Source organism: Carettochelys insculpta, chromosome 6, assembly GCF_033958435.1.
Source record: "Carettochelys insculpta isolate YL-2023 chromosome 6, ASM3395843v1, whole genome shotgun sequence".
NCBI lineage: Eukaryota > Metazoa > Chordata > Testudines > Carettochelyidae > Carettochelys > Carettochelys insculpta.
Window position 1 is genome coordinate 91,381,126 of NC_134142.1, and position 26,752 is coordinate 91,407,877.

At 47.0% G+C, this 26,752-nt stretch overlaps 1 protein-coding gene across 3 annotated transcripts in view; it reads right to left on the minus strand.

The window, feature by feature from the left end:
- Positions 1-351: 351 nt before the first annotated feature.
- AMBRA1 (autophagy and beclin 1 regulator 1) overlaps positions 352-26,752 on the minus strand; it is a 209,955-nt gene continuing 183,554 nt past the window's right edge. For 2 of the 3 annotated variants that reach the window (XM_074997585.1, XM_074997584.1), the window contains exons 16-18: positions 15,773-15,865; positions 13,441-13,634; positions 352-1,977 (exon numbers count right to left, since the gene is read on the minus strand). In XM_074997585.1, coding sequence (XP_074853686.1) covers positions 1,499-1,977; positions 13,441-13,634; positions 15,773-15,865 — 766 coding nt within the window. In that variant the 3' untranslated portion in view covers positions 352-1,498. The remainder of the gene's footprint in view (positions 1,978-13,440; positions 13,635-15,772; positions 15,866-26,752) is intronic. The other variant, XM_074997586.1, reaches the window with a different exon arrangement.

Consider the following 26,752-nt stretch of genomic DNA (forward strand, 5'->3'; position numbering starts at 1 on the left):
ACAGGAAGGACATTTCTTGGCTCTCCTGGAGGGGAGAGCGGTGACCCTAATCTTTCAGCAGCACACGGCGGATTCCTCTTGCCTTAGGGAGCGAAGAGGAAGAGCGATGGGGAAACAGGGAGGAATGGAGGCAGCTGTGCAGCAGCACTTGGAAGGAGAACCCTGAGCTGTATTCCCAGCCCTGCTGGCCACTCACAGAGCGACTTGCATCTCTAACACCAAGGTGGTTCCACTCCCTTCTCCCTGTTTATGAAGTACTGGAGCTCCGTGGCTGAGGTGCTATGGCGGGGCCAAGCACTCAAACACTCCCCCAGCACACCAGAGAAGACAGCAGACCAGAGAAGGGTTTGTCATATTTTAATGACGTTGATCTTTGGTGTTTCCCTCGTTAGCACTCAGACTCTCCCCCTGCCCCACCCCGCCACAAGCTTGCTGGGATGGAGAGTTACAAACGAAAAGGAAAATCACATTTTAGACTAAAAACAAAATATTATCAGAGCCTTGATTTCTCCACTAGAAACTACATGTACAAGGTCAAGATTTCACATGCAACACCTTACGTCACAGACCCATACCTCATGCCCTGACCTGGAGCTGGAAAGCCTTGTCTCCCCCCGCCCCCCTTCCCAAGAAAATGCAGCCAGCCAATGGGGCCATGATATTGGCAGGCTTTGCCAAGATGGCTCACTCGTGTTAGTGTTGGCACTGCTGGAGGAGTGATGATAGGGGAGTATCTTTGTGCAATCTGCACCTTTACTGGGGAGCCATGTCCACCTCACTTCCACACCCTGTATTAGCTTGTGCTAAGCTGACAGTTCAAGAAAAGGGACTTGCTGCTGAGGTGCTCTTGGGCATAAAAAGGATGAAGCCTAAAGCCTGGCTCTTCCTGCTCCAGCTCTGCTGCTGGGGAGACCACAGACTGGACAGGACTAATGGTCTCTCTCATCAAGAAAATGCTCCTGCCATGAAGCACTAGGGCCATACCATGGAGTGGGACTGTGGCCTGGAACACTCCAATGGCATGGGGAGGGCATCAAATACAGAATATGTCCAATGGGACTGCTTGTCTCTGGAGGATCCTGCAGGCCCCCTTCCCTGATATTCATTCTTCTGCTCAATCCTTGGGGCCAGGGACATGCAGGGGGAAAACACTTGTTTAACAAATGGTAACATCTATAGGATGGCAGGGTTAGGGATAAGCCCAGGGATTCCTAGTGAGCTGGGGAGGTTGCACCAGGCTCAGATGAGCATGGTTAGGGGTTGGCAATGTTCTTGTAGAAACTGCGCAGTAACATGGGTGCTGGAAGCTAAGATCAAATGAAGCTTCTTTCAGCTGGGCTTCCCTTCATCTTCTCCCCTCCCTATAGGTACAGACACCCTCTCAATTACCATCATCCCATCAGTGCCACCATGCTCCCACTCTTCCAGCTCCCCATCAACTCTGAGGTACAGGTCTTGGCTTAGCAGTACAAGGGTAGCACCAAGACACAATTCATCTCTACCTGTTCCGTGACTCCCCACTGGTGCTGTTGTTACTAAAGTAGTTGGTATTGTCAGGAAGATGGTTATCATTGGTTAGGTCACTGTATTCAATTGGTCCCTCAGTGTCCATAGAGGACTGGGACTGCTCTGGCAGGTCCAGCCCATCGCCTCCTTGTCCTTCACTCCTGCCCGGGACTGTCTGTGGGCCCTGGCCATGCTCTGCCAGCTGCATGGACTCCGAGAGGATCCGTCCCTCCAGCTCACGCGAGGTGCACTGCTGCATCAAGGCACCGTCAGCTCCCATTGACTCCACACCAGTCTGAGAGCTGCGGTGAATCCGGTGACTCACAATGATGTTGTTGCCAAAGCCACCCATGGATGCCATAGTGGTGCTCTGCTCCCGCTGGACCACTGCAGTCATGCCACCCTCGGCCATCAGCCTCTGGATCCTGCTAAGAGCATCATCTCCACCGGCCCCATATTCTTGACCGTCACCTGGAAGAGAGAACACAAGTGGCAGCAGTGGCCAAGACTATGGGACAAAGAAAATCCTGGCGGCTGGCTAGACAGACGTAGGCAGCACGGAGCACGTGGACGAGGACATCAGCTACGAGGCACACAGTTTCCCACTCTGCAGCTCTGCAGGGTTTGTACCACACAGACCTGGAGTTTTACTGTATTTTATTAACTTTGAGCAAAGTGCCAACAAGAGGAATCCAACTGTGCCAACACAGCCTGCAGCGAAGAGCGTCTGTCAAGCCACAGGTCCCCCAACGCTGCCAGTCCCTAGGCTGGAGGACTGAACAGGCCCAGCCAGCCAGCACCCGGGAGGGTAACACTGCACTGTCCAAAGGGCCCCAGACATGTGGCACTTTCGGCAGAAAACTGCCATGGCCGAGCGTGTCCATGATAGCCACACACCACTAAGGCTAGGCCCTCCCACTGAAAACACAGCCCGTACAACATGACTGATAGGCCAAACCGCACTCAATAAACACACAGCCTGCATGTGTTACTCCTCTGCTGCCAACTGACCAAGGAGGGGAGCAGTCACCCCATCAAAGGAGCAGAGAGTCACATTCCTTCCTTATGCCCAGAAAACACCCCACAGTAGCAGGCCTGTCTCCTAAGGGTCAGTGCCCCGGCCCTCAGCTCAGAGGCTGCCATAGGTCCCAGGTCCGCAGCAGAGGACTCTCCCTGTGGCCAGACCTGCCCATTCAAAGACCTTGTTAGCCTGGGGCAGGGGGGCGGAACCACACAGCAAAGCCTCTCCCTGGAGCCACAGTCTCCACTAGCTACAGCACAGGGGTGGTTTCCAAATGAAAGAGTGGCAACAGGCCAGATCCCAGACCGGCAAAGGCAATGGAGATAAATAAAAGGCATTCCCTGTGCTTGTCCTGGAGACCCCTCCCTGACACACATTCACAGCATCCTGAGCTCCCGGGGGGCGCCAGCAAAGAGCAGCAGCAGAGACTCACCCAGCAGTCTGGGAGGAAGCTCTTATCAAACCATGCATGTGTGGAGTGAAAAGGTCAGAGAGACAGAGAGTTTCCTTCCCGGCTATGAGAAAGGTCAGCAAGTCCCCAGAGGGGAGGAGCACAGCTCAGCATGAACGGCAGAAAACCAAAACACTTGCCTTGTGATGAGAGGTGCCCAGAACTCACCCTAAGTGCCCTTCCTCACTCACACCACCCAGAATCTCCCCGAGGGGTCCCTCTTCTCCCCTCCAATCAGAGGGACAGGCCAGGGTAGGAATGGATCGCAATCCGCTGCTGTATGCACAGAGCAACCACTGAACAAGATTTGTGCCTGCAGCTCACTAGAGTGGAGGAGACTCAAGGCACTAAGGACATGCTCTATGGAGAAGAAAATACCACAAGAAATTCAGCCCAGCAAGAGGAAGAACAAGTCACCAGAGCAGACGGGTCTGGCCTCTGATCCACTCACTCCATTAGCAGTAAACCAGATCCACACTGCTCAGGGAAAGGTTCTGATCCACAGGAATGTGTTGGAGTCATTCTGTCGAGGAAGGCAGTAGCTTACCTGATTCTTATCAGCAGATCAATCACACTCCCAGCTCCACAGAGCCATGGGCACTGATGAGCAGGGAGGAGAAAGGAGCTGCTGTTCTGGCACCAGGAGAAAGGACACAAGTATGAGCAAGACTACAGGCAGAGAGAGAGAGAGAGAGAGAGAGAGAGAGAGAGAGAGAGAGAGAGAGAGAGAGTGTGTGTGTGTGTGTGTGTGTGTGTGTGTGTGTGTGTGTGTGTGTGTGTGTGTGTGTGTGTGTGTGTGTGTGTGTGGGGGCTTTAACCCCGCTTCACCCTCCTTTTGTTATGCTCACGCAGCTCTCCATGGAAGGGACCGAACGGGTGTCAGTTGGCCCTTTTCCTGAACAGCAGTATGCGTATAAAGCACCTTTCTGTAGACAGGGCCATGCACTAGAGAGGTACAACTTGTGTGTGGAGATGAGCCCTTCAATGCTCTGCGCCCTGCCCTGCGGCAGAAATACCACAAATACTAGGGGCAAATTTAACACTCGTAAGTAGAAATATGGCAAAAAAAAATGTAAAGCGACTACACCTCTTCTGGAACAACCTTCCAAGAGAAGGAAAATCAATATGATCTCTAAGTCCTTACACCAAGATTAGATGGCTGTCTGAACAACATGGTCTAGATCAGGTACAAGTTATGGGCTTGGTGCAGGAATCACTGGTGAAATACTATGGCCAACATTACACAGGAAGTTAGATTAGATCTTCATAATGGTTCCTTTCTTGATTTGGAAGCCGCACAAGAAGGATTGCAACTCAGACTGTGAAAGCAGAGGTTCCAAGCTCCCCCCAGCCCCTCAGTTCTACTAACACTTTTCAGTTCCGTTTTACTTCACCCTTGGTCATTCTAGCTCTGGATTTCCATGCAGCTCTGCTGATGCTGTAGGCCAGATTGGAAAGCAACTACTTCAGCATGGATTCTCTACACACAGATTTACCCACACGCTTCAGCCCTGCCCTACGCTCTCTGCTGTTAGCCTGTCCTGCTCTATGAAAACCCACATCACCCTCAGATCTACTAGTGCTCCTCTAGTCCTGGGGAGAGGAGGAGATGGTAGGTCTTCTAACTTTGGTGGGGGTAGTAACCAGAAATGAACAGACCTGCCAAGAACTACAGGACAGTGCAGCTCTGAGCACCCAACCTCCACTTACAAGCTTTTATCGTTCATGGCACTAACACTGGCTTGGACACTTAAAAGAAACAATTACTGGATACCTGCCCCATGGAGCTCATGCTAACTATACAATGCACATAGCAAAGCAGCTGGGGATGTGACACAGTGACAAGCAAGACTGGATAAGCAGGTGGAATGCCTGGCTTGGTTTGGAGGTTTCATTTTGGAGGGACGGATACCATCATTTTCCAACATTATTCTGAGGGGGAATGGCTGGTTTCTGGAGAGGATAGATTCCTGAAGGGCACAGAGAAAGGTGCAGAGTTGATCAAGTGTGAGGATGACAACAAGGGAAGCCTGGGTGAAGAGAGGCACAGGGTGTCCAGGGCCATGAACAGGAGGATACATGACTGATGGGAACTAGCATGGGGATTAAAGGGGTCAGATGTGGTGAGAGCAGAGACAGGTAAGAGAATCTTTATGGCAGCATTCTGGGGAAATGTGGGGCGAGCATCTGGGAGGTCAGAGAGGAGGCAGCCGCAAGAGTCAGGGAGCCAACAAGGGTTTTAACCCTTGGGATACGGATGAGGAATTGACTGTGGAGGTGCTGCATAGGAAAAAAGACAGGCATTCAAGACAACAATAGTGTGCAGAGATGGTAGCGAGAACAATGCTGTGGCTTGAGCCTGCTGGGCAGAATGCCACCAGAAAGATCTCACAATGCAATTCCAGTCTTGCAGGTCAGAGATACTGGTTATTTCATCTTGGCATCAACTTCTCTTCCAACATTTCACTGGGCAATGACAGGATAGGTGGGACAAATGTGGCCAAGAATCATACAGAAGCATGCTAGCTACAGAAAGGAAATACAAGTTAAAGCAGGTGCTTGAGAGCTCTGAACTCCTCCTTTCTGGAGGCAAGTTGAAACCAGGAGAGCCCCAAGACTTCAGGATGGTTGTTTGAATTTTGGGAGCATGGATGGTGAAGTTCAGAAATCCGATGGATTAGTCTGGATGATAACAGATGCTCTCTGTCTAGGAAAGAGCCTTTCATTTGCAGACTCCTACAAGATTTGGAACGGAGGCATAGACTCTGGAGGTTGAAAACCACTGCTCTAGGCCAGGGAATGTTCTACAAGCACACAGAAACCAGTGGTGCTTGAAAAGAGCCAAACATTCTCAGAGTTTATGTTGGTTGAATTATACATTTTTGCTTCTGAGATGCTTGTGACCAAAGGCCTCTGGAACCAATCAACAACAGCCCAACTAAAAATGAGACTCAGAGACAGTCTACCCAGTAGCCAAGATCCCAGAACAGCTATTTTAAGTACTCCTCAATAAACCATCCCCTCAGCCACTAATGAAGCAATAAAAACACCAATAGAGCCTCAGAGGATACATGGAGCACTAGCATATATAAGGCAAAGATGGAGGCCCAATCTCTCATCTTGACAGGACCTAGAAAGGGCAGTGAACAAGGTCCCTCAGCTAGTGCGGGCTGGGAGAGATATTCTACTGACTGACTGACTGCAGTGCTCATTCTTGGGACTAGTAGCAGCCAAACCAGAGTGAAATTACAGATTTAACCATCACAGCAATCCTGTTGCTGCCTCCAGGTCTAGGTGGTGTGTTCAATTACTTTTCAAAGGCAGTCACACATAAAACACATTGCACTAACCTATCTTAGATTGTATAGGTGCAAGTCACCCCAGTGCAGCAGGTAACTTTAAAAAGATTAGATCCCAAGAGAAGAAAACTTTTTCTAACCACCACCAAGATGTGAGATTCTACGCTGAACTCTAGATGGCCATTTCTGCAGCATCTACCTTGCTGCCTGGGGCAAACAGTAAAGGAGGCAGGGGCATTCACTGAGCAAGCACACTTTTCTAGACACTTCCCCTTTCTCTGGGTAATACCAGCACCTTTTAGATGTTGAACTTCAGTAAGTGTCATCCTCAGCTAGACAGGGACTGAATGGCTTTGGTAAGAACATCGGCAGCATATTGATCACCATTCAGATCCTACTCACTTGCGGTGCTGCGAAGTCACTTGTTACTAAGCTCCTGGCAATGCTGGAAATCAAAAGCATTAAAAATCCAGAGCTCACCGTATTGCTGAGGAGCATGCAAACCAGTTCCTAGTTTCAGAAGTATGAATACCTGGCATCCCTCTTTTCCTCTTCCCCAAACCCTGGAGCTACAAGTCCACTGGTACTCCTGCCTCTGACACTTGCAGACATCAAGAGCATGTGCTGAATATGAACACAGTGCAAGCAGCCTTCAGGCAGTCCGTGTCATACCACCCTAGCTCTCCCTCCATTCCTTAATTCAAATCACGTGGCTGGAGAAGAATTCCAGGTTTGAGGCAGTTGCCTACTCAGACACCAAACGCTGAGCAGCAGGACCATTGGTTCAGTAATTTATCACGCCAGCAGTGATAAGAGTAAGAAACCCAAACGTGCAGAGAAATGAGTATTAGAGCTCCTAAAGAAAGACCCATGGGGAGTGGTCTGCAATCTCATTGCTGCACCCACTGTTGGCCGCTCCAGTTTCTCACCCGCATACATCTTGCTCTGCTTTGTCCAGCTTGTACCTTGGCTTTCCTCCTCCTCCCAATTTCACAGCACTTGTCTAAGCTCTATACAGCATAGACGCTGTCTCGTTGTTTGTCCCATCAGCTGGAAAAGATCAGGACAGGAGTGCAGGAAAGCTAGGCAGATGACTAGATGTCTCACTACATCTTCCGTCTCTTTCAGACTCCACTGGGACTTTGGCTGGTGCCCAGCACAGCAGAGAGTTAGTATAAGAGAAATGAGCTATGTGGCAGTTCATTCCTTGTCCTTCATAAGGCTATTTACTCTCTCCTCATTTTTAAGCTTGACAAATGCATTGGGACCACCTGGCCCCTCCCACACTGCACAGAGCTTGGCCTAGCGGTCTGCCTCGCCCAGCTGGCCCTAGGAGGGCTGAGTCAGCTGGCTCAGCAGAGTGCACATTTCTCCCACATATTAGTATGACATCTTCCCTTTTGTTTCCAGATGGGGCACAACTGACACTCCTCAAAGGTGGATCTTTGTCAAATAAACAGTGTCTGCTGCACTAGGTCTTGGGCGCTGGTAGATTTTTCCACGGTGCTAAAGAGCTCCTCAGGGGGAAAAAAAAAAACAAAAAAAACCTGCATGATCTCAAGCCCCTCCTTGTGGAACACAGCACTCTCTACTAACAGCTCTCCCCACAATTAATAGCAGTGAGCAGAGGTAAGAGTGGCAGAGGTACCAGGACAACTGGTGCAGCTTATGGCTTTAGGTAAGGCTCCCTTTGCAGCAACGTGGTGTAGGCCAGGAGACAATGGCAATTCTTTGTGCGCCAGGAAAGCAGCAGAGACCCCACATCACACCGGAGGCAGAGGATTCAGATTAGCAGACGGCTTCTCCGCGAGTGAGGGTATTGAGTGGAATGTGAATGGATCATATGGAGAAGGAACAGCTGCTCATCTTCCACCTGGGTAGCTCCTATGTCAGAAATCATCTCACAGCAAAAAACTGACCTTAAAACACCTGAACTGCTTTGCCACTCACCCGACATAGGGATAAACCAGCTCCACTCTGATAGACACAAAACACGCTCACAGAGCCCAGCAAACAAGCCCAAGCCAGCAAGCTCGGAATCCTTCAAGGAATGCAAATATTACAACATGGCTGCTCACAGCATCATAAGGCGCTTCCCAAGGGGCCAAGAGAATCTATGTTTGCTTCAAAACAAATGCAAAACTATAGATAGAGCTTATGGCTACTTATCTCAGAGTAGGGGATTCCACCAATCTGTGCAGCTGGCCCCAATGCCATATTAGTGAGTATGGCGGAATCATCCTCCCCAGTGCTTACAAAAACCCTGATGTCCTCTGCCAAGCTGCTCTAGGAAGATAAGAATTTTGTATGGAGGAGCAAGACTACAAAATGGGAATTTATGATGACTCCATCAGAGCTGACACACATTGGGCAGGAACTTTAGAGCTAGTAGAGGATGTAAAGTGATTTGCACAAGACATGCAAAGGGTGTGGCATTTATCTTCCTGAGCAGGGATGGCAACATAACAGTCCCAGTGCGCAGGAAGGCTTAGATTGGGCTGTGTGTGGCAGTTTGGCAAAGTGGCACCTTCCTCCATGTGCTATTTTGTTCTCCACAATTTCAACTTCCTTCTTCAAAAATAAAATAAAAAAAAAAAAAAAAAGAACGTGGATCGTAAGCTGTTGTGAGCCTTCAAAGTGGGAATCACGCATACATGGAGAGCTGCATATTAACTGTGTCTGCAGAACATGGAACAATCTCAGAGGTGTGAACTGTCTTATTAATTTAAGATACTCAAGGCAATTCAAAAGCTAACCTGATTAACTCTTTCGTACCTTGGGTAGGAAGAGAACAGAAGGGTCACGGTTCTGGCATTATTACTTCGAGAGAGGGCTGATTTTGGTGCCACACCGGATGCTGCCATTTATTTTTCCACAAGCAAGAAACCAAGCCCAAGGAATTAAATCAATATTGGAAGTTTTTCAAAAAGCTCTACTCTAGCACACACTACTCAGCAATAAATCATCAAAATTAGACACACAGGTGGAATTTATTTAGTGGGAAGATCTTAGAGTACACCAACATCATTTCTCATCTACAATGTGAACTCTGGAAGAAAGGAACTTAACAGGAAACCAGAATGATCTGATGATATATGTCACTCAGACAGACAATCTCTAGTCTGCCCTTTTCATCAGAGGAACTCTTACAAAACAATAATGGAATTCACAATACTGCATCAAAACTCTAGTACTACGGTGGTATAGACAGTGTGCTAGAGAAGGCCTTAGATGTTTGTTTCCTCAGCAAGCACTGGTGAGGTCTTCATAAGTGCTCCACTTACTCCAGGAGCCAGGGTCTGGTTGGAATATTTCAAGCATACACCACATCCCCTGGCTGCTTGTGAGGCCCAGCATATGTTAGCCCAGTGCCCAGTTTCCTGGCTCTATTTTAAAACCTCTTTCCACCTGTAAGCAACCAATTAAGTTAGAGAAACACCAACTCTATGGGTTTGGCCCAGGTGGCTATTTGTGCTGGGCTGTAAAACAGGCTGGACTGATTACAACCAAATCACACAGACCAGAAGCTGCATGTGCATGAAAATAGCCACCATGCCCTGGTCTTCCAAAAGGACCAGGTGACCCACCGATAACAGACCTTTTAATTGCTGTGTTACTATACACTCATACCATGCATATTTGCTTAAGGGGTAACTGTGCTGCAGCTCCCCAAACAAGAGCAGATGCTTGGCGTTTTATTGATAAATGTCACTCATCAGACTTCCATCAGTGGCTTGTTTTGTGTTCCATTAACGGAGGTATCATAAAAGAGAGGGAGGGACATATATTGAAACAGAAGGGACAGGGCAGGCAAACTGTTGCAGAAGCTTCCCTCACCCACTTCTACCAGCCTTCCTCAAGCTCAATCCGTAACACCTCTCCCTTTATATTCCACTCCTGGACATCTGATAAACACTACCATGCTGGCCAAATTATGTTGATTCAGTGATGTATACAAATGTCAATTAGGGACGAAGATGGAACTCAAACTCACGTCATTTCTGACACGCTTTGGACGACAACCCACACTTCCTAAAGGTCAATGTGTTGGGGGTCCTCCTGATTTCTAAACAAGATTTAACTTGGCCATTAGGCAAGCAAAACCCTATCCGCTGCATCTCTTCATTTGCAGGGAAACTGAGCAGTGTAATTCCAAATAGATGCATCTATTTAACAAAGATGCCATATTAGAGCACAAACCAGACTCACCCCGACACTTATTAACTTGAAAGGAAGCCAGAGACCAACAAATTTTTGAGGAGTCAAAGCATCTTTCAAATTATTTCTTAGCACCTTTCACACAGCCTTTCACCTAAACCTGTGTAACTCTACTTCGGCATGCTTCACAGGCAACACAGTTCACAAGGCAGTGATTAACTAATGGGAAAGGCAAGATGTGCACAAGAGGGATTTTCTTCTAATAAATTCTCTCCTGATACCGTCACTCTTCCAAAGCAAGCACAAAGACAATCAGAAAGGCAACATCTATGCAGAGCTTAGCAGAGTGAGGAGGAGACTATTTACACAGAGTGCTTAATTAGATTTCTGTTGCTATGTTGCATATTTCTTTCCACAGAAAATATACATCTGTGAGAGCACCATGCCATGGAACTCCCCACACCAGAAGAGCAGCACTGGGATTCACAGTTATGAGTTCCTGCTTTCTAGCTTTGTGATCTTACCATTTGACAATGCTGTTTCCCATTTAAAATGGCAGCAGAAACTTAGTACAGTTGAAGGTTTTGACAGGTAAAGAAAACCATCAAAAAAGCAGCAAGGCATCTAAACAGCCCAGCGTAACATGCAGCTCCACCGGTGCCAGACCTGGCGGGAACACTAATGTGGACTGGCTGATGCCTTCCTGACCCTTTCTTGGCAGGATTAGGTGACGCAGTGGGATAAAACTGCCCACCACTCTACACCAGAGCTCCCAATATTCCCAGCACGAATGGATCTATGACAGTTCTAGAGCAGCCACTGGCTCTTCAATGCAGATGCGGCCCTAAAGCAGAAGATGCTTCCACTCAGAGAAAACACAGCATTACCTACTTCTGAGTTTGCTGCCACAGGCAACCACAAACAGCCCAGCAATGTTCTCGGTTTACTGTGCACAAACAGACTGTTTGCCAGGTACAGCAAAGGAAACAGGATTATTCTTCCAATGCGCTTGGCACTTTCCCAGCCTGTGGAGCTTCCAGGCTGGTTCAAATGACTTCAACTGAACTAAGTCTCCCAAGAGTTAATTCTGATAGCTCCAAGACAGGCCAACTGGAAGCTGCTCTCAGCTCAGGACGACATTCCCACTTAATTGATTCCAAACAAATGTCAGGGCTAGAATACTGGAAATGTGTGCATCACACACAGTGACTGCTGGCTACAGGGGCAAGAACAATGGAGGGGCACAGGCCACAGAATGGGCTGTTATCTCAGCTGCAAAACAAACAGGTCTAATTCATAGAGCCCAGACTAATTTCCACAGCCCAGTTTTCATCCTCATCCTAAACATGCTCAGAATCACCTCTGAATTATACTAGGTTTCCGGGAGCTACAATCAAATCAGAATTTGCAAGCTGGGCACATGTAAGCTGGCCCCAACACTACAGGTGCCTGGAAGAGCTCTGAGGAACGTTCTTCTTCATGGGCGAACTGCACCTTGGAAGCTTCCATTCCTGGCTTTGTCACACACTGACACACCCTCTCCTTATCTGGGAAGTAGCAGAGATTTTCTTGAGCAGTTCAGCCGGGCTCTTGTTGAGGGACTAATGCAACCACAGCCTCTGCACACCCCAAACTAAATGCAGGTACACAAACCCGGAACTCTGATTATAAAGTGGCAGTAGAGGGTTTGCAGCATCCAGCCGTGGCAACACAACGCATAATCAGGCTGTGAAGCCTTGGGTAAGAAGAGCCTAGTTAGACTCTGCCAGAGGAAGGAAGGGGTGAAAAACCTTAGTACTGCTTAGTTTTCCATGCTGGGAAGGGAGCAGGGAGATGGTTGCAGAAGTTACACTGTGAGGAGCCGATTTACCAGCAGCAATGCTCAGAAGGAAGCTCCTCTAGAACTCTGAAGCAGAGGCCATAGCTGTTACATGGACCTGGTAAGAAAGGGCCAGGAGGAGAGAAATGCCTCAGGTAGGTAGAAAAACCCTCATAAGAACATAAGAATGGGTCGTTACTGGGTCACACCAAAGGTCCATCTAGCCCAGCATCCTGTCTACTGACAGTGGCCAGTGCCAGGACTGAAGACAACGATCAAGTGACTCGTCTCCTGCCACCCATCTCCAGCCTCTGACAAACAGAGGCCAGGGACACCATTTCTACCCCCTGGCTAACAGCCTTTCATGAACCTAACCTCCAGGAATTTATCTAGCTCATCTTTGGACTCTCTTATAGTCCTAGCCTTCTCAGCCTCCTCTGGCAAGGAGTTCCGCAGGCTGACTGTGCGCTGTGTGAAAAAGAACTTTTATTTGTTTTAAACCTGCTACCCATTAATTTCATTCAGTGTCCTCTAGTTCTTATATTATGGGAACAAGTAAATAACTTTTCTTTATTCACCCACTCCACGCCGCTCATGATTTCATATACCTCTATCATATCCCCCTCAGGCTTCTCTGTTCTAAACTGAAAAGTCCCAGTCTCTTTAGCCTCTCCTCACATAGGACCTGTTCCAAATCCCTAATCATTTTAGTTGCCCTTTTCTGAACCTTTTCTAATGCCAAAGTATCTTTTTTGAGGTGAGGAGACCACATCTGTACGCAGTATTCAAGATGGGGGAGTACCATAGTTTTATAAAAGGGCAGTAAGATATTCTTTGCCTTATTTTCTATCCCCTTTTTAATAATTCCTAACATCCTATTTGTTTTTTTGACTGCCTCTGCCCACTGCTTGGATGTTTTCAGAGAACGATCCACAATAACCCCAAGATCTCTTTCCCTCAATGGAAATGAGACCATTATGAGACTGTCAAGGCCCGGATCCTGTGCCACCTCAGCAGGGCTTTCCTGCAGAGGATAACTGGAAATGCCCCTTTGCAGATAGCTGCTGGGAATATCAGCATCACAAGGGATACACAGGTCACGAGAATGCTGTGTGTATGAGCTTCCTGTCACTTAGCTGGCAAACGTAAGGTAGCTCCGTCAGAGAGGTACTGCCCGAGCTCCTACCTTCTCCGGCTCCCGAGGAGGCAGCACCAGGCTCCTGTACCTCCCTCTCTGTCTGAGTCTCTGCATTCTGCAGCAGAGGAGCCAGGGTCTGGGTGCCCTGTGATGTCACCGAGGTGGTGGGGTTCCTGGGCTGCAGGCCTATGGCATTCATTAGGCCCATGTCTCTGTCCGTCCTCCATGTGGCTCTGCTTGTTCTGAACAGAGAGACAAACTAATAAATTAAGAGCAATGGGGGACTGACAGCTCAGCCTCTCTTGATCCTGAGAACACACCACCAACCAGATCACTCTCCTCTCTCCATCCTAGTCAGGCATCTGTTGCCTAGTTGCCATTAGGCAGGCAGTGAGGAAGGACACTGGTGCTACAAATCCCACTTTGGTTTGCTGCTCACAAGGCTTTCTGCTTGATATTTAATCACACCGGGGCCTCGTCAGAGGGTCAGTCAATACTTCCACTCCACAGGCTGCATGGCTGTTTGACAGGCATGAGCATACCAGCAACACCACCAAAGTTTGTATAACAAACTTGAGGCCCTTGAAGTTATTAGATTGAATGAGACCAGCATTAAGCAGCTCAGGAAGGCACATTTATGAACTCCTTCTCAAGTTCAGGAGATGGGTCTGGGTTCCAGAGTGATCTGGCAAAGCAGGGTTTCTGCTCCTGAGCGTATGAGATGCACTGCTTCCCTCCCCTGATTCTTGGATTGTCTTCGTCACTCATAGCTCCCTTCTGGCCTGTTTCAGCCAATGCTCCTCTCTTCAGTGCAAATTTCAGTAGGATTGGACATGAGCCTTATTACTATTTTATCTTCAGAAACAAGTAGCTGATACGTAAGGGCTTCCCACATGTGGGGTGCCTGCAGAGGAAAGAGACTTTTCCCTCCACTGGCCTTTGGCTGCCTGTCCGGGGAGTGCATAAGGGGCCACAAAAGATCACCTCTTCACATGGCTGCTACTCTCCTGTTAAAAGCTCTGCACTTGTTTATTGATCTGAATCCACCCAGCTCCCCTGCCCTCCAACAGGAATCAGAAGTTTTTCGAAGCTGTCCTCCTGCCTCTGGTGACCCTCTAGAGAGAGAAAGGGGAAGTATGAATTTTTCCCCATCATGCTACTGCTCCTCAGAACATCACACTCCAGCAAAACTTAACACACAAGGGCTGTGGCCACACTTGGCCAAAATTTCGAAATGGCCAAATTGGAGAATACAAATGAGGGTCTGAAATGAATATTTAGCGCCTCGTTAGCATGCTGCCAGCCTAGGCACTTCAAAAGTGCTGCATTTCGCTGGCGCACGGTTCATCTACACAGGGCTCGTTTTCGAAACGACCCCTGTGTAGACAAACCGCAGGCCAGCGGAACACAGCGCTTTCAAAATACTGCAGCCTGCAGCATGCTAATGAGGTGCTGAATATTCATTTCAGAGCCTCATTCATATTCTCTGATTTGGTCATTAGCATGGGCATTTTGAAAATTTGGCCAACTGTGGCCGCAGCCCAGGAGCGCTAGCTAATGACCCGAGGAGGGGGAAGAGCTCCGCCTAGGTGGAGCGGAAGGTGCCCTTCAGAAAAGGGACAGCCTCTCTCTTCTTTTACTCTGCAGTCTGATTGCAAATTTAGGACTGTGATGGGGAGGGATTGGGGAGGGACTGGTGAGCTTGGACAGAACTATATTCTAAGCTCCAATATTCTTGTGGTTCTGGACTTCAGCTAGCTGATGGATAGCCTGGGGAGGAAGGACCGCTCACTGGGGTAGGAATCTAGAAGGAGCCTGTTTCCCACATTTAGGGCATAGTGTGCATCTCTGGACAGAGGGGTTTGGGATTCCCCATTGATCCCAATCTGCCTATGAAATATCCTTTGAGAGAGGGGGCAGATCTAGCTCTAGAATTTGTTATAAAGGAACAACTGTCCTGTGACCAAAAACCACAGGTATTCAAGTCACTAGACCTATCCTTCAAGTCCTAGTCACTGGGACTGTTCAATGAGTTTGTCTTTGCTTGTAGCTGGCCCATCATTCTCTGGGTAACTTCTCAGGTACAATTATTTCACCCAGCACTTTTCATACTGTGAGCCACCACTGGCTCCCCAGCAGTTTGCTTAAGGGTGCAACTGCGGGAGAGGCCATAGGTGATAGCTGCACTTCAGTATTGTGGTCTGCACCTCAGGGCACCGATTATTACGGCTAGTGGTGTGCCAACTGGCACTGGCTGGGTAGCGCCGAGAGAAGTTGTGCACCTACAGGAAGAAAGTACAGCTATGCAGCACTGTGAGAGGAAGAACGAAGACAGGGAGCACTGATTGGCTACGTCTAGCTCCCCTCCCCTGAAACTCACCCAGGGCGCTCGGTGCTTCTGTTGTTGGAATGCACAGTGAAGACAGTCTCATTCAGCTGGTCCCAGTAGTACTCAACTCCAGAGTTTAATGCCCTGAAATGCCAAAGGGGGAAAACATTAGGAGGGGATTGTTCCACGCAAGCCCCCTGCTGGCTGCAATCAATACATGACAGCACTCAGCACTTGCGTCTTACCTGCCCACCCAGCTTGGTTGAGCAGGCACAACCACCTGTAATGAGGATGTCTACTCCTGTTGCACAGAAGGTGTTCAGTGGGCTCTCAGGACAGGCTCAGCCCCTCCCCAGTTTATCTTTTCAAGGTCTTCTTCTCCTCACAAAGAGTTTCCCAATCATAGAGTGCTGTCGGAACATCTCTGCACTCTGAAGCGAAGGTGTAATTTCCAGCTCAAGCAGATATTCATACACTAATTCAAAACTAATAAAAGGAAATTTTTCTTCACACAGCGCACAGTCAACCTGTGGAACTCCTTGCTGGAGGAGGCTGTGAAGGCCAGGACTCTATTGGGGTTTAAAAAAGAGCTCGATAAATTTTTGCAGGTTAGGTCCATAAATGGCTATTAGCCAGGGGTAAAGTATGGTGCCCTAGCCTTCAGTACTAGGGCAGGAGATGGATGGCAGGAGATAAATCACTTGATCATTGTCTTCTGTTCTCCTTCTCTGGGGCGCCTGGCATTGGCCACTGTCGGCGGATGGGATGCTGGGCTGGATGGACCTTTGGTCTGACCCGGTATGGCCATTCTATGTTCTTATGTAATTTTGTTTGAGCAAGTGCACTACAATAGTAGTATCGGCACCAGCTAGCCGACTGTACACACTCCTGTCAGAGACCCTACACAAATACTCAGATGACTAGGCTCCTGCCTGTGTTGCTACGCCTACGCTGTTACTTTCAGCGTACTATGTCACCCTAACCTAGTGCATACACACTTATCTGAGCTGGAAATTTCACCTTCAGCTTCAGCACAGATGTATCCTGGGCCAGAGAATAGTGAACTGCCCCCTTTATTTCAGTGAAATAAGGCACCTCCACAGGCCATATTTCCAAGTAATGCAGGCCAAATACATTAAAGGAAGAAAAAGCAACCTCTAAAATGTATGTAGAAGCATTGTATCCCACCAAGCAATATCAACACTGACTCGATACTAAACATTTAGTTACTAGACAAGAGTCTTTCCTTCTAGTCATACATTGTGGTGCAAACATCTCCTTGGCCCAGGAGGGTGGTCTATGGAATAAGGATGACCGCAGCTCAGGTTATTGATCACAAAAGTAACTTTGCCCTACCCTCAGAATAGGTCTGATACAGACAGAATAATTGCTCTGGTCCAAGAGAGCAGGACCTCTTGGAACTTTGTCATGTCTAACATCTGTGAAGTGGCACAAGAGGATGCAGGTAGGGATGCACATCCACACTGCTCCACTGTTCACTCACGGTCTGGAGCAGTTCAAGTAGGTCTCTTTCTTGGAGCTTTGGTATGCAGTGTCCGGCACTGGTGCCTCTCAGGGATCTCAGCGGTCACATTGCTCAGTTGCTGCAAAGCCCACTACGGCTAGGAATGGCACAACACACTGCTATTGTTAGTCCACTGAGCAGACTGAGGGAACGGGCCTCAGGTGCTGCTCCTATCCTGCAGACGCTGGGTACAAAGTGAGAAAAATATCTCCAAAGATCGACTGCACATATACTCCAGGCACCCTAGAATATGAGCAGCTGAGCCTCCCACAGGCCATGAAGGGAAGCACAGAGCAGGAAGTGCACTGCTCCCCAGAGCTCTGAAAGGCAGCCAAGCAGAGTCAGCAAATTGCACGAGCGCGCGCACGGTGAGCTGAGCAAGGCCAGAAGGGCTTCTTAGAAGGGGTAGGCAATGCAAAGCCAAAGATATAGTGACACATGATGCAAAGGGCCAGGAGGTGCCAGGCTACTGTAACATATATAGGAGATGACTGCCGCAGAGCAGGAGAATCAAGCCTGTTAACACTAGAGGTCAGAGAAAGGAAAGAAGCAGGGTTCCACCTGCAGACCTGGGGTCACGTGCATCTATATCTATCTATCACCACTGAAAGTCTCAATCTAATCCAAAACAGATATTTATCCAGGCCAAAGCCCAGGAAAGTCTAGTCAGGGAGAGGCCCAGGATAAATGGTATATAACCAATTAGTTCTCAAGTGCAGTGACAGAGCTCTATGTATGCAATGGCTCAGTACTGGGTTGGTGAGGGGGAGTCTAGGAGTCAGGAGCGAGGTGCATCAACTGAGTAGTACTGGAAGCAGAAGACTGGAATAACAAGATGGCTGCAGGGGAGCAGCATTGGCAGTCACGTGCTGGAGGACCAGCAAAACATGAGCGGTTCTATTTCAGAAGCGAATGCAAAAGTCAATGGAAGAAAACAGGACTGCACTACCAAGCACAGAGTCTGCGGAACGAGATCTGTCATCACATTTTTCACTGAGCTATTCCTACTGCATTATACCCATGGGAAAGCATCTGCCACAGAGACACGGATCTACAAACTTTTCAGAATTTATTGACAGATGGCAACTCATCACTAGAAACTCACCAATCCCACTCAGTGCTCTGCCTGCTACGGCGAGACAGCAAAGTGCGACAACTCATCCTGCAAGGCAGTGGCATTCCCTGGGAAGGAAAACCTTTCAGATCTAGGAGTGAAATCCTCCCAAAAGCACTACCGTGGCATTTGAGACTCTTGGCTATGACAGCAACACTAGGCCCAACCTCTCTCTACCCCAAAGAGCACACAGTCTCCACAGCTTCATGCCTGCCAACTGCCTTTATCATCTCCAAACCATTGGAGATACACGTTTTCAGTGTTGTCCCCTGTGCAGTTTCTGGGGTGGTGAATGTGCCACATGCGCCATTCTTCACACCAGCTGTTTAGTTTCCATGCTGCACAGTGAATGTGGCTCCCTGCTCCATGCGTGCTCCCTTCTAATCCAGCTCATTGCTATCACAACAAGACAGCCAGTCTGTGTGCCCTGCACATTTCAGAGAAAACAGGATTACAGCTCTCCCCTCTTCCCAAACCCTGCCCTCTACCTGGAGTTCTTTCTGCAGCTCCCTCTCTTCCCACACCCCATTTGTTGGATGGGAAGATCCATTCTAATGCCACACTCTCAGCTTGCCCCTTTCCCTGGGCTGGGAAATCAATAGCCATTTAATACATTACTTCATATGCAGGTCTTAAATGGTAGCATTTATCAACTAAGCTCCTGTTGCCATGCTCCTATTAACTACTCATTAACTGCTAGAGGCCTCAGCCTTTTCTTTCATTCCCCTGGGAGAAGAGTCTGTGGAAAGCATCAGTGGCTTACCTCCTCCACTGGCTCTGGGAATTCTGACAAGCAGGACACAGCAGAGTCCGTTTGATTTCGTTTTCACTGAAAGTGGGATTCCCTTTCCCTTTTCCATTCATGACTTGCTCTGACCTGGTTTCTAGGTCTTCAGTCAGAGAGCCCAACGGGGGAACAGGAGACTGGCAAGTGCCACCCACTCGCTCTAATCCAATGGACCAAGCACCATAGTGGTCCTTCTTTTGCCCTCCCTGGGCTAGCTATTCCTCCACTGCACCACAACTCAGGCTATTCTCAAAAGCGTCAAGTACTGGAGGAGTCTGAGGTAATCTGTGCCATCCTTCACCAGGCCCTCCCCCACCCTCTCTCATTGCCAGCTGGAGACTGTACATTCATCAGGGCAGGGACTAACTCCTCTCCCTGGAACGTGCTATGAAAAGTGAGGTGCTAGATCATTAAAAAGAATAAAAACAAATAATCTCTCATCTTTTCTGGATTCAATTCAGACTCCAAACGGTCGCTAGATCCCAAACCGACACAATGGAATCTTTGTGGGAACCTGATATCCTGGTCCAGGTTCAGGAAAATGGTATGATTCTGGGTATTATCATTCTTACACAACAGACCATCTGTCTTGCCTTACCAGCCTAGGCTATATGTCTCACTGCACAGTTAATCCAGGTTAGCCTAGATCAGGTGCGAGCATCCCAACAGCAAAGTCTTACCAGCAATGCGTCCTCACTGGTTCTGCACGCCTAGGGGTATATCCCAAGATTCTGTGAGGAGATCCTCTAGAATTCTTTCCCAGAAAATTATGGGAGACCAGTTTTCTCTGTCCTTTGAGGGGAAGTCAGGAAGGATACTGGATGACTATTCGCACTTGAACGATTTAGCCAACAAAGAAGGCGGACTCAAGCCATGCTGAAGCAAAGCCTGGGTTTTGACACCCCCCCCACCAAGCAAGTGAACTAGCCTAGGAAGAAAGCACCATTAGATCTGCAGCAGAGGTTTTTTCTGTGTGCCTGGGTAGGGGGATGAGAGGGGAGCTAAAAACCATATTGACTACGTCTAGACTAGCCAAAAACTTCAAAATTGCCATGCAAATGGCCATTCTGAAGTTTACTAATGAAGCGCTAAAATACATATTGAGCACCTTATTAGCACGTGGGCGGCCGTGGCACTTTGAAATTGGCGCGGCTCATCCAGACGGGGCTCCTTTTCGAAAGGACCCCGGCTACTTCGAAGTCCCCTTATTCCTATCTGCTCATAGGAATAAGGGGACTTCGAAGTAGCCAGGGTCCTTTCGAAAAGGAGCCCCATCTGGATGAGCAGCGTCAATTTTGAAGTGTCGTACCCGCCTGCATGCTAATGAGGCGCTGAATATGTATTTCAGCACTTCATTAGTAAACTTTGAAATGGTCGTTTGCATGGCCATTTTGAAGTTTTTGGCTAGTGTAGACACAACCATTAACTGTGCAGTGTACCCCTACCCAAAGATGTAACCACAGAGACACTGCTATTGTGAAGGCTCCTATTATGAAGTCTGTCTACATGGGACATTTGCAGTGGTTTAACTAATGGTGTGAGATTTTTAAACTAGCTGTCATCATAATGCATTCCTATGACAAAATATCTCCTCCCCTTCTCTTGTGAAAAAGCCCAGAAATGCTGCTGCCTCCTGCCAGGGTGAGGGAATGAACTGCAGCAATCAATCAGGATCGTTGTTTTTGTTTGGAAGACTGAAATACCAGAAACTGCCTCCCTGATACCCCATAAAAAGCTCCTCCCCTCTCCCAGCTGCACGCCACACAATCAGCTTTTATCTCCAGCCTATGGAGAAGATGAGTAAGAGACCTCATTTCAGTGTAATAATCATAGTGCTTGTTCCAACGAATAGCTGGACAGTACAGCTTTATGTACTTGAGCTGTTTGGATCTCTTAGCAGCTGCCCAGATAAAGACTATAGATGCTAGATATATTAAAAAGAAGTTAAAAAGGTGCCAAGAAGGGCAACAAAAATTAAGGGTCTGGAACAGCTTCCATATGATGAGAGATTAAAGAGACAGAGACTTTTCAGCTTGGAAAAAAGAAGGCTGGGGGGATTAGGTGGAGGTCTGTGTAATCATAAATGGTGTGGAAAAAGTGGATAAGGAAGTTATTTAACCCTTCACATAATACAATGAAACATAACACAGGTTGTGGTGGGATGTGTGTGTGTCTCCCAATGAAATTAACAGGCAACAGATTTAAAACAAGCAAAAGGAAGTATTTCTTCACACAACGCACAGCCAACCTGTGAAACTCATTGCCAGGGGATATTCCGACGGCCAAAAGTATAAGGGGGTTCAAAAAATAATTAGTTACGTTCATGGAGAACAGACCCATCAGTGGCTCTTAGTGATGATGGTCATACCTGTGCTCTGGGTGACCTGAAGCTTCTGACTGCCAGATGCTGGGACTGATGAAAGGTAAAGGATCGCCTGATGGTTGCCCTGTTCATTCACCCTGAAGCATGTGGCATTGGCCACTGCAGGAAGACACCACACCGGGCTAGACAGATTATTGGTCTGACCCAGTATGGCTGTGATGAAGACCTGGAGGGCAGATATGCTGGACAGCAACTGCCTCCAACCAGGGGAAGACACACCAGTTCAGATGTAGGAATCACTGACATGGATATTTCTGGTATGAATCCCTGTGAAGGTGCCCATATGGCTAACCCGGATATGAATTTTGGAGGCAATGTAAGAGGATTTTTAACGAGGTAACTCATATAGAGAGTGAGGTCTTCAGCTTGATATTTAAAATCTACTTATATTTAAGTGACCACGCTAGTTTAATGTTAACCCATTCACATCAGTTACAGCTGTAGGGAAAAACCACCCTTTGATTGACAGGGGAGCAGATGCATTCCCAGTAGCTCCTTTTCCTCCAAACCCACATCCCAAAGACTCCAATCAGTTGGTGCAGAGTGGTGTAGTAAAGACAAGGGCATCCCACTGCTCTGCTTGAAGCGCAGAAGGTCCAGTCCAATCACTGTGTGGCTGGGGAGCAAGAAAGTAGAGCCCAGGGCAACTAGAGGCTCCATTCCTGCTATAGGAAAGAGGCCAACTCACATCACAGCACTATTGTAAGATAGCTGACCCAGTAGTAACTGGTTGTAGAAACATACAAGCTAAGAAAATAAGTGGACTGGAGTGGACTCTGTTCAAAACCTTGGCACTTGACCAAGGTCAGCATTATAAATCTGGAGGTATACGATGGCTTGTGCCACTGTCCTATCTCATAGCAGGCATGGTATCACATGAACCACTTCTGCCCAGAATTAGGCAACCAGACTGGCTCTTCTCCAATGGCTTGCAACTATGGAGCAAGAAAGCCAGCTTTGTCAATAAAGCTGTCAACCCATTGTTGATTCTCTCCAGGTGCATTTGTCACACTTCACTCAGTCTCTTTCCCAGTGCAGTATGGCTACTCTTCTTTAGCTAGGATGTTGCATCTGCCAACCAAGATATATGAAGGATCTCATGAAGGAGATAGACTTGAAAATAATACTCAAGACACCAACACTCAGGGAAAAGTGCATGGGGGGAAGGGTTCTAGTTGGTTTCCTACATTACTGAGACTAAGATTCAGGAAGTCCACAGGCCACAACATTTTTTGCAGCCTGATTCTCCTGAAATTAACATGATATGTATATTGGCTTATGACTAGCATGAAAGATACACTATGAAAGGAAACAGACCGCAAGCAGAATTAATATCTGAACTTCCCAGGAGGAAGAATCTAAATTAAGAACCAGACCCTTCTAGGGCTCCCACCAACTGATGAAAATGGAGATTAAGCACTGGTAGAGTGACAGACAAAGTGGGGAGTTTAACATGCAAGGGCCAGCAAGACTCTCTTGGGGCATGTTGAGGAGTATGTGACTGGGAGAGTGCCTCATACTCAGGCTGGGGGACAGAGAAGCCACAGAGCAGAACCATGCTTTCCTCTTTGATGAAAGCAAGCACAAAAGAACCTCTCTCTCTCTCTCATGGAGATCCCCCATGACCTCATCATTTTCTTTTCCCTATCAAGACTCTCCTTACATTGAAGAGACTTAGGTATAGCTCCCTTCAGAGCTCGCCTATGCAACCCTGAGCATCACACCAAAAGAGGCATTTCAGGCCCCACCAGGATGTGACAAGGGACCCTTCTTTGTCTTTGGATTCTTGTCTCACACATACCGCAACTAGACTGCCAGACTCAGAAAAACTACATCCCCATTTGAGCACATCCGAAACCTCCACTGAACAAAAAGAGAAAAGTTATTTAAGGTAGGGCATTTATAAGCTCCACTCAAGTTCTCTCCACTGGATCTATCTGCATCATGGTGTTTATGAGTTGCTTGTACAAGACCTATTTGATTTGAGATCTCCTTAAATCAAGCTGCATAAGATGAATAAAATGCTTGAAATCCTCCCAGGACATAGTGCAGCTTTAACTGTCTAAGATGATCATGGACTTAGGCCTGGTCCACACAAGGGCACAAAGTTAATCCCAGATACGCAGTTCCAGATATGCCATTAGCGTAGCTAGAATCAATATATCAATAGACTTTCTGCCCTTGTATAAATTGGGAGTCTTAGGGCTCGCGATAGCGTGGAGTACCAGGGTGGATAGCCGAGCCCAGAGAAATCAATTTTGCTGTGTCTCCATACCCTGACACTGCTCAAGCTGCTTTCATCGCTTATGTTATCTTAATAAGATGTTTATGTCCTGTCAGGTCTTACAGTGTCTTAAACTACTTAAGATGCTTTCAATCTTCAGAAGTAGTTCAAACTGCTTAAACCCTCTAAGAGATTAAATATCTTAAACTGCAATAAGCCTTTAGCACCAAATAAATGGTTTAATCTATTTTATACTCTTTATAGTGGCTTAGCAGCAGTTAACATATAATCAATTCAAAGTATGCTTGTTTTGTAGACCTTATGGAGCCAAACAGGGAAAAATGGCTTCAAGTGGAAGGAAGTTGCTGCCAAAGGGCTAAACATTTAAGGCTAGAAGGTGTAACAAAAACTTTCAGGTAGAGCATGCTAATGAAGCTGCCAATCAAACATTCACCAGCAACAGAATCAAACTCTTGGGTTGACAGAAGTCTCAGAGATCCACAAATCAAGCCAAGTTTGATATACTTTTAGTGTCTGCAGCCTTGTCTCAACTAAGTAAAAAAACCTAACTGAAACATATGGAGAGTGATAGGAGAAGCAACTTTTTGTACAGTTCCAACAGGGGAAAACAAAATGCTCCGCTGATTATTTCCATAGAAATTATTTAAGATTTTATTGAGATCAAACCTTGAACATTTCAATCCTTAAGAAGATCTGAAAGTTATGAATGACTGAAAGAGAAAAGAGATAAAAGAAGCAGGAACCCAACCTTGACTACCGTGTGACCTAGCTAACTACAACACTTTGGCAAACCACAATCCCTCTATCAAAAGAATGGCAGGTACAGAAAAGGGAAGATGGCTCCATAACAAACTGCATCAAAGTTCAGAAGATTAAAAGCAAATTGTACTGCAAATTATGGAGGAAGCAACCAAACAGGGACAGTCAAATGAGGCTTACAGCCACCAAGCAGAATGAGTTAGTACTGTCACATGGACAAAGTAAGGGGTTTTCTAAAATTATCAAGTAGTATTAAGAACAAAGAAGGTCCACTCATCAATGAAGAAAGGGATGAGATCCTGAACTGATTTGTGAAATCTGCATTCAAAAAAAAGGAAAATCATGGAAGTTTAAACCAATTAGGAGCAAGAAAGATCTTCTGAAAAAGAGGTCCTGACAAAGAGCAAGTAAGAGAACATTTGAAAAAAATGGAACCCCTTTGAGAGAGGTCATCCTGGGAGATTTCAAACATCCAAGCAGGCCAGAGATGCAAAAGTTCAAAAACCCATTTTCTCACTTGCCTCTGCAGGACTTTCAAAGATCACCTATGGTCCAAACCACGCAGCTGGTCACAGCCTGACCTGATATTTGGCCTCCCTGTCAAGTTCAAGGGCATTACAACCAAAGCTATTGTCTGGAACAGACCACTTTGTTATGGCTGTGGTCAGATCTTTTCTAACTCTCAGACAACTAGACAGACAAGGACTCCCAACAAGGACTCAGCAAGTTTCAAAAGTCCACTAAAGGATAACAGTGCCCCATCCAAACAATAAGGAACTGCGCTCCTAGTGAATTGTTTTCATTGTACATTAACCTCAACCTTCAATACACTGGCAGGCCCACAAATGACAAACCTCCCCAAACACCCCCCCACCCCGACCCCGCTCTCCTTAGTTTTCTAAGGGTTAAGAGAGAGGGGTGGAAACCCAATCACTGATGGCAGTAAACAAAGGCAGATACAGACAGACTGAAACAATTCCTCCAAACCTAAACTGAGGTGGACTACAGGCCAAAAGAACCTTCCTATTAGTCTCACTGAAGCTATCAAATCCCAGGCCCGGAGCTATCCAGTATGATAAGCTGCTTCTTCAATCCTGAGTACCTAGACCAGAGCACCTACTGCAATTAATAGCTGTCATCCTGCTTTGCTGGAAAGACCACAAAGCTTTGTGAAGCTCTCTCTAAAACATGGGTCCTTTCTGCTTATACCCACTCACCTCCAGCTTTTCTGGAGGACAGAACTTTCACTCACCAACAAGTTCTGGACACCCTAAAGCAGCCTTGACCTAAGCCTTGTGAATCCTATTCAAGCCCTTCCAGGCTTGCAAAAGTGACGTGTGCATTTTCTTCCTTTATGCTTTTAGATACACAACAATGAAGAAACCCAGCCTGGACATGTCAGTTTTAGCCAACTACTGATCAGTGCTAAACTCTGCAATGTCCGAGCAAGCTCTGTAGTGGGACTTCGGCTAGTTTTCTCTAACTCATTTAACTGAAACTAATTCTAAACCCAGAAAAATCTGGAGTTAGGCCAGAAGATGGATCAGAAAAGGTTTAGTTGCACCAACGGATAATCTGCTCCTGGTTAGAAGGCAGACATGCATTCTCATTCACTTCTTTGATTTTGCCTTTTTTAACACACACATGGTAACAGGTACACAAAACAGAATCCTACCCAAAGAAGAAAGGTCACTGGATGGATCTCTCTCCTTGGGGACAGGATGACATTAGATGTTAGTCGTAGCTCTTTAAATGAAGTATTGGAAGACACCGAGATACTACAATCAAGAGTTCGGTATAAGAACTGACATAGAAGAAAGTGGTTGTATAATATGCAACCCAGTATTGTGAAAAAGTTACCAAGTGAACTTCTGTTCAACTGATGCTTATTTTTGACAAGTTACATAAAACTGGGGAGGTATCAGAAGAGGGAAGACCAATTTAATTTGGCAATTACTGTCTCTCCTCAGCCTAATTTTCTTCCCCTTTCTCCTTTAATATAAAACAGTGTAATAAATGAACATCCAGAAGGGAATAGAATAATGAGTAGGTAGGAGAAATTTGGGCAGTTACAGAGACATTCTTGCCAGATAAACCTTTGCTTTTCTTCACTGAATTAAAAAATTAATGAATAAGAAGAAAGTTAAATGTGATATACTTGGATTTTAATTATTTATATGATACGGTGTCCAAAACAAATTTTACTCAAAATATATTT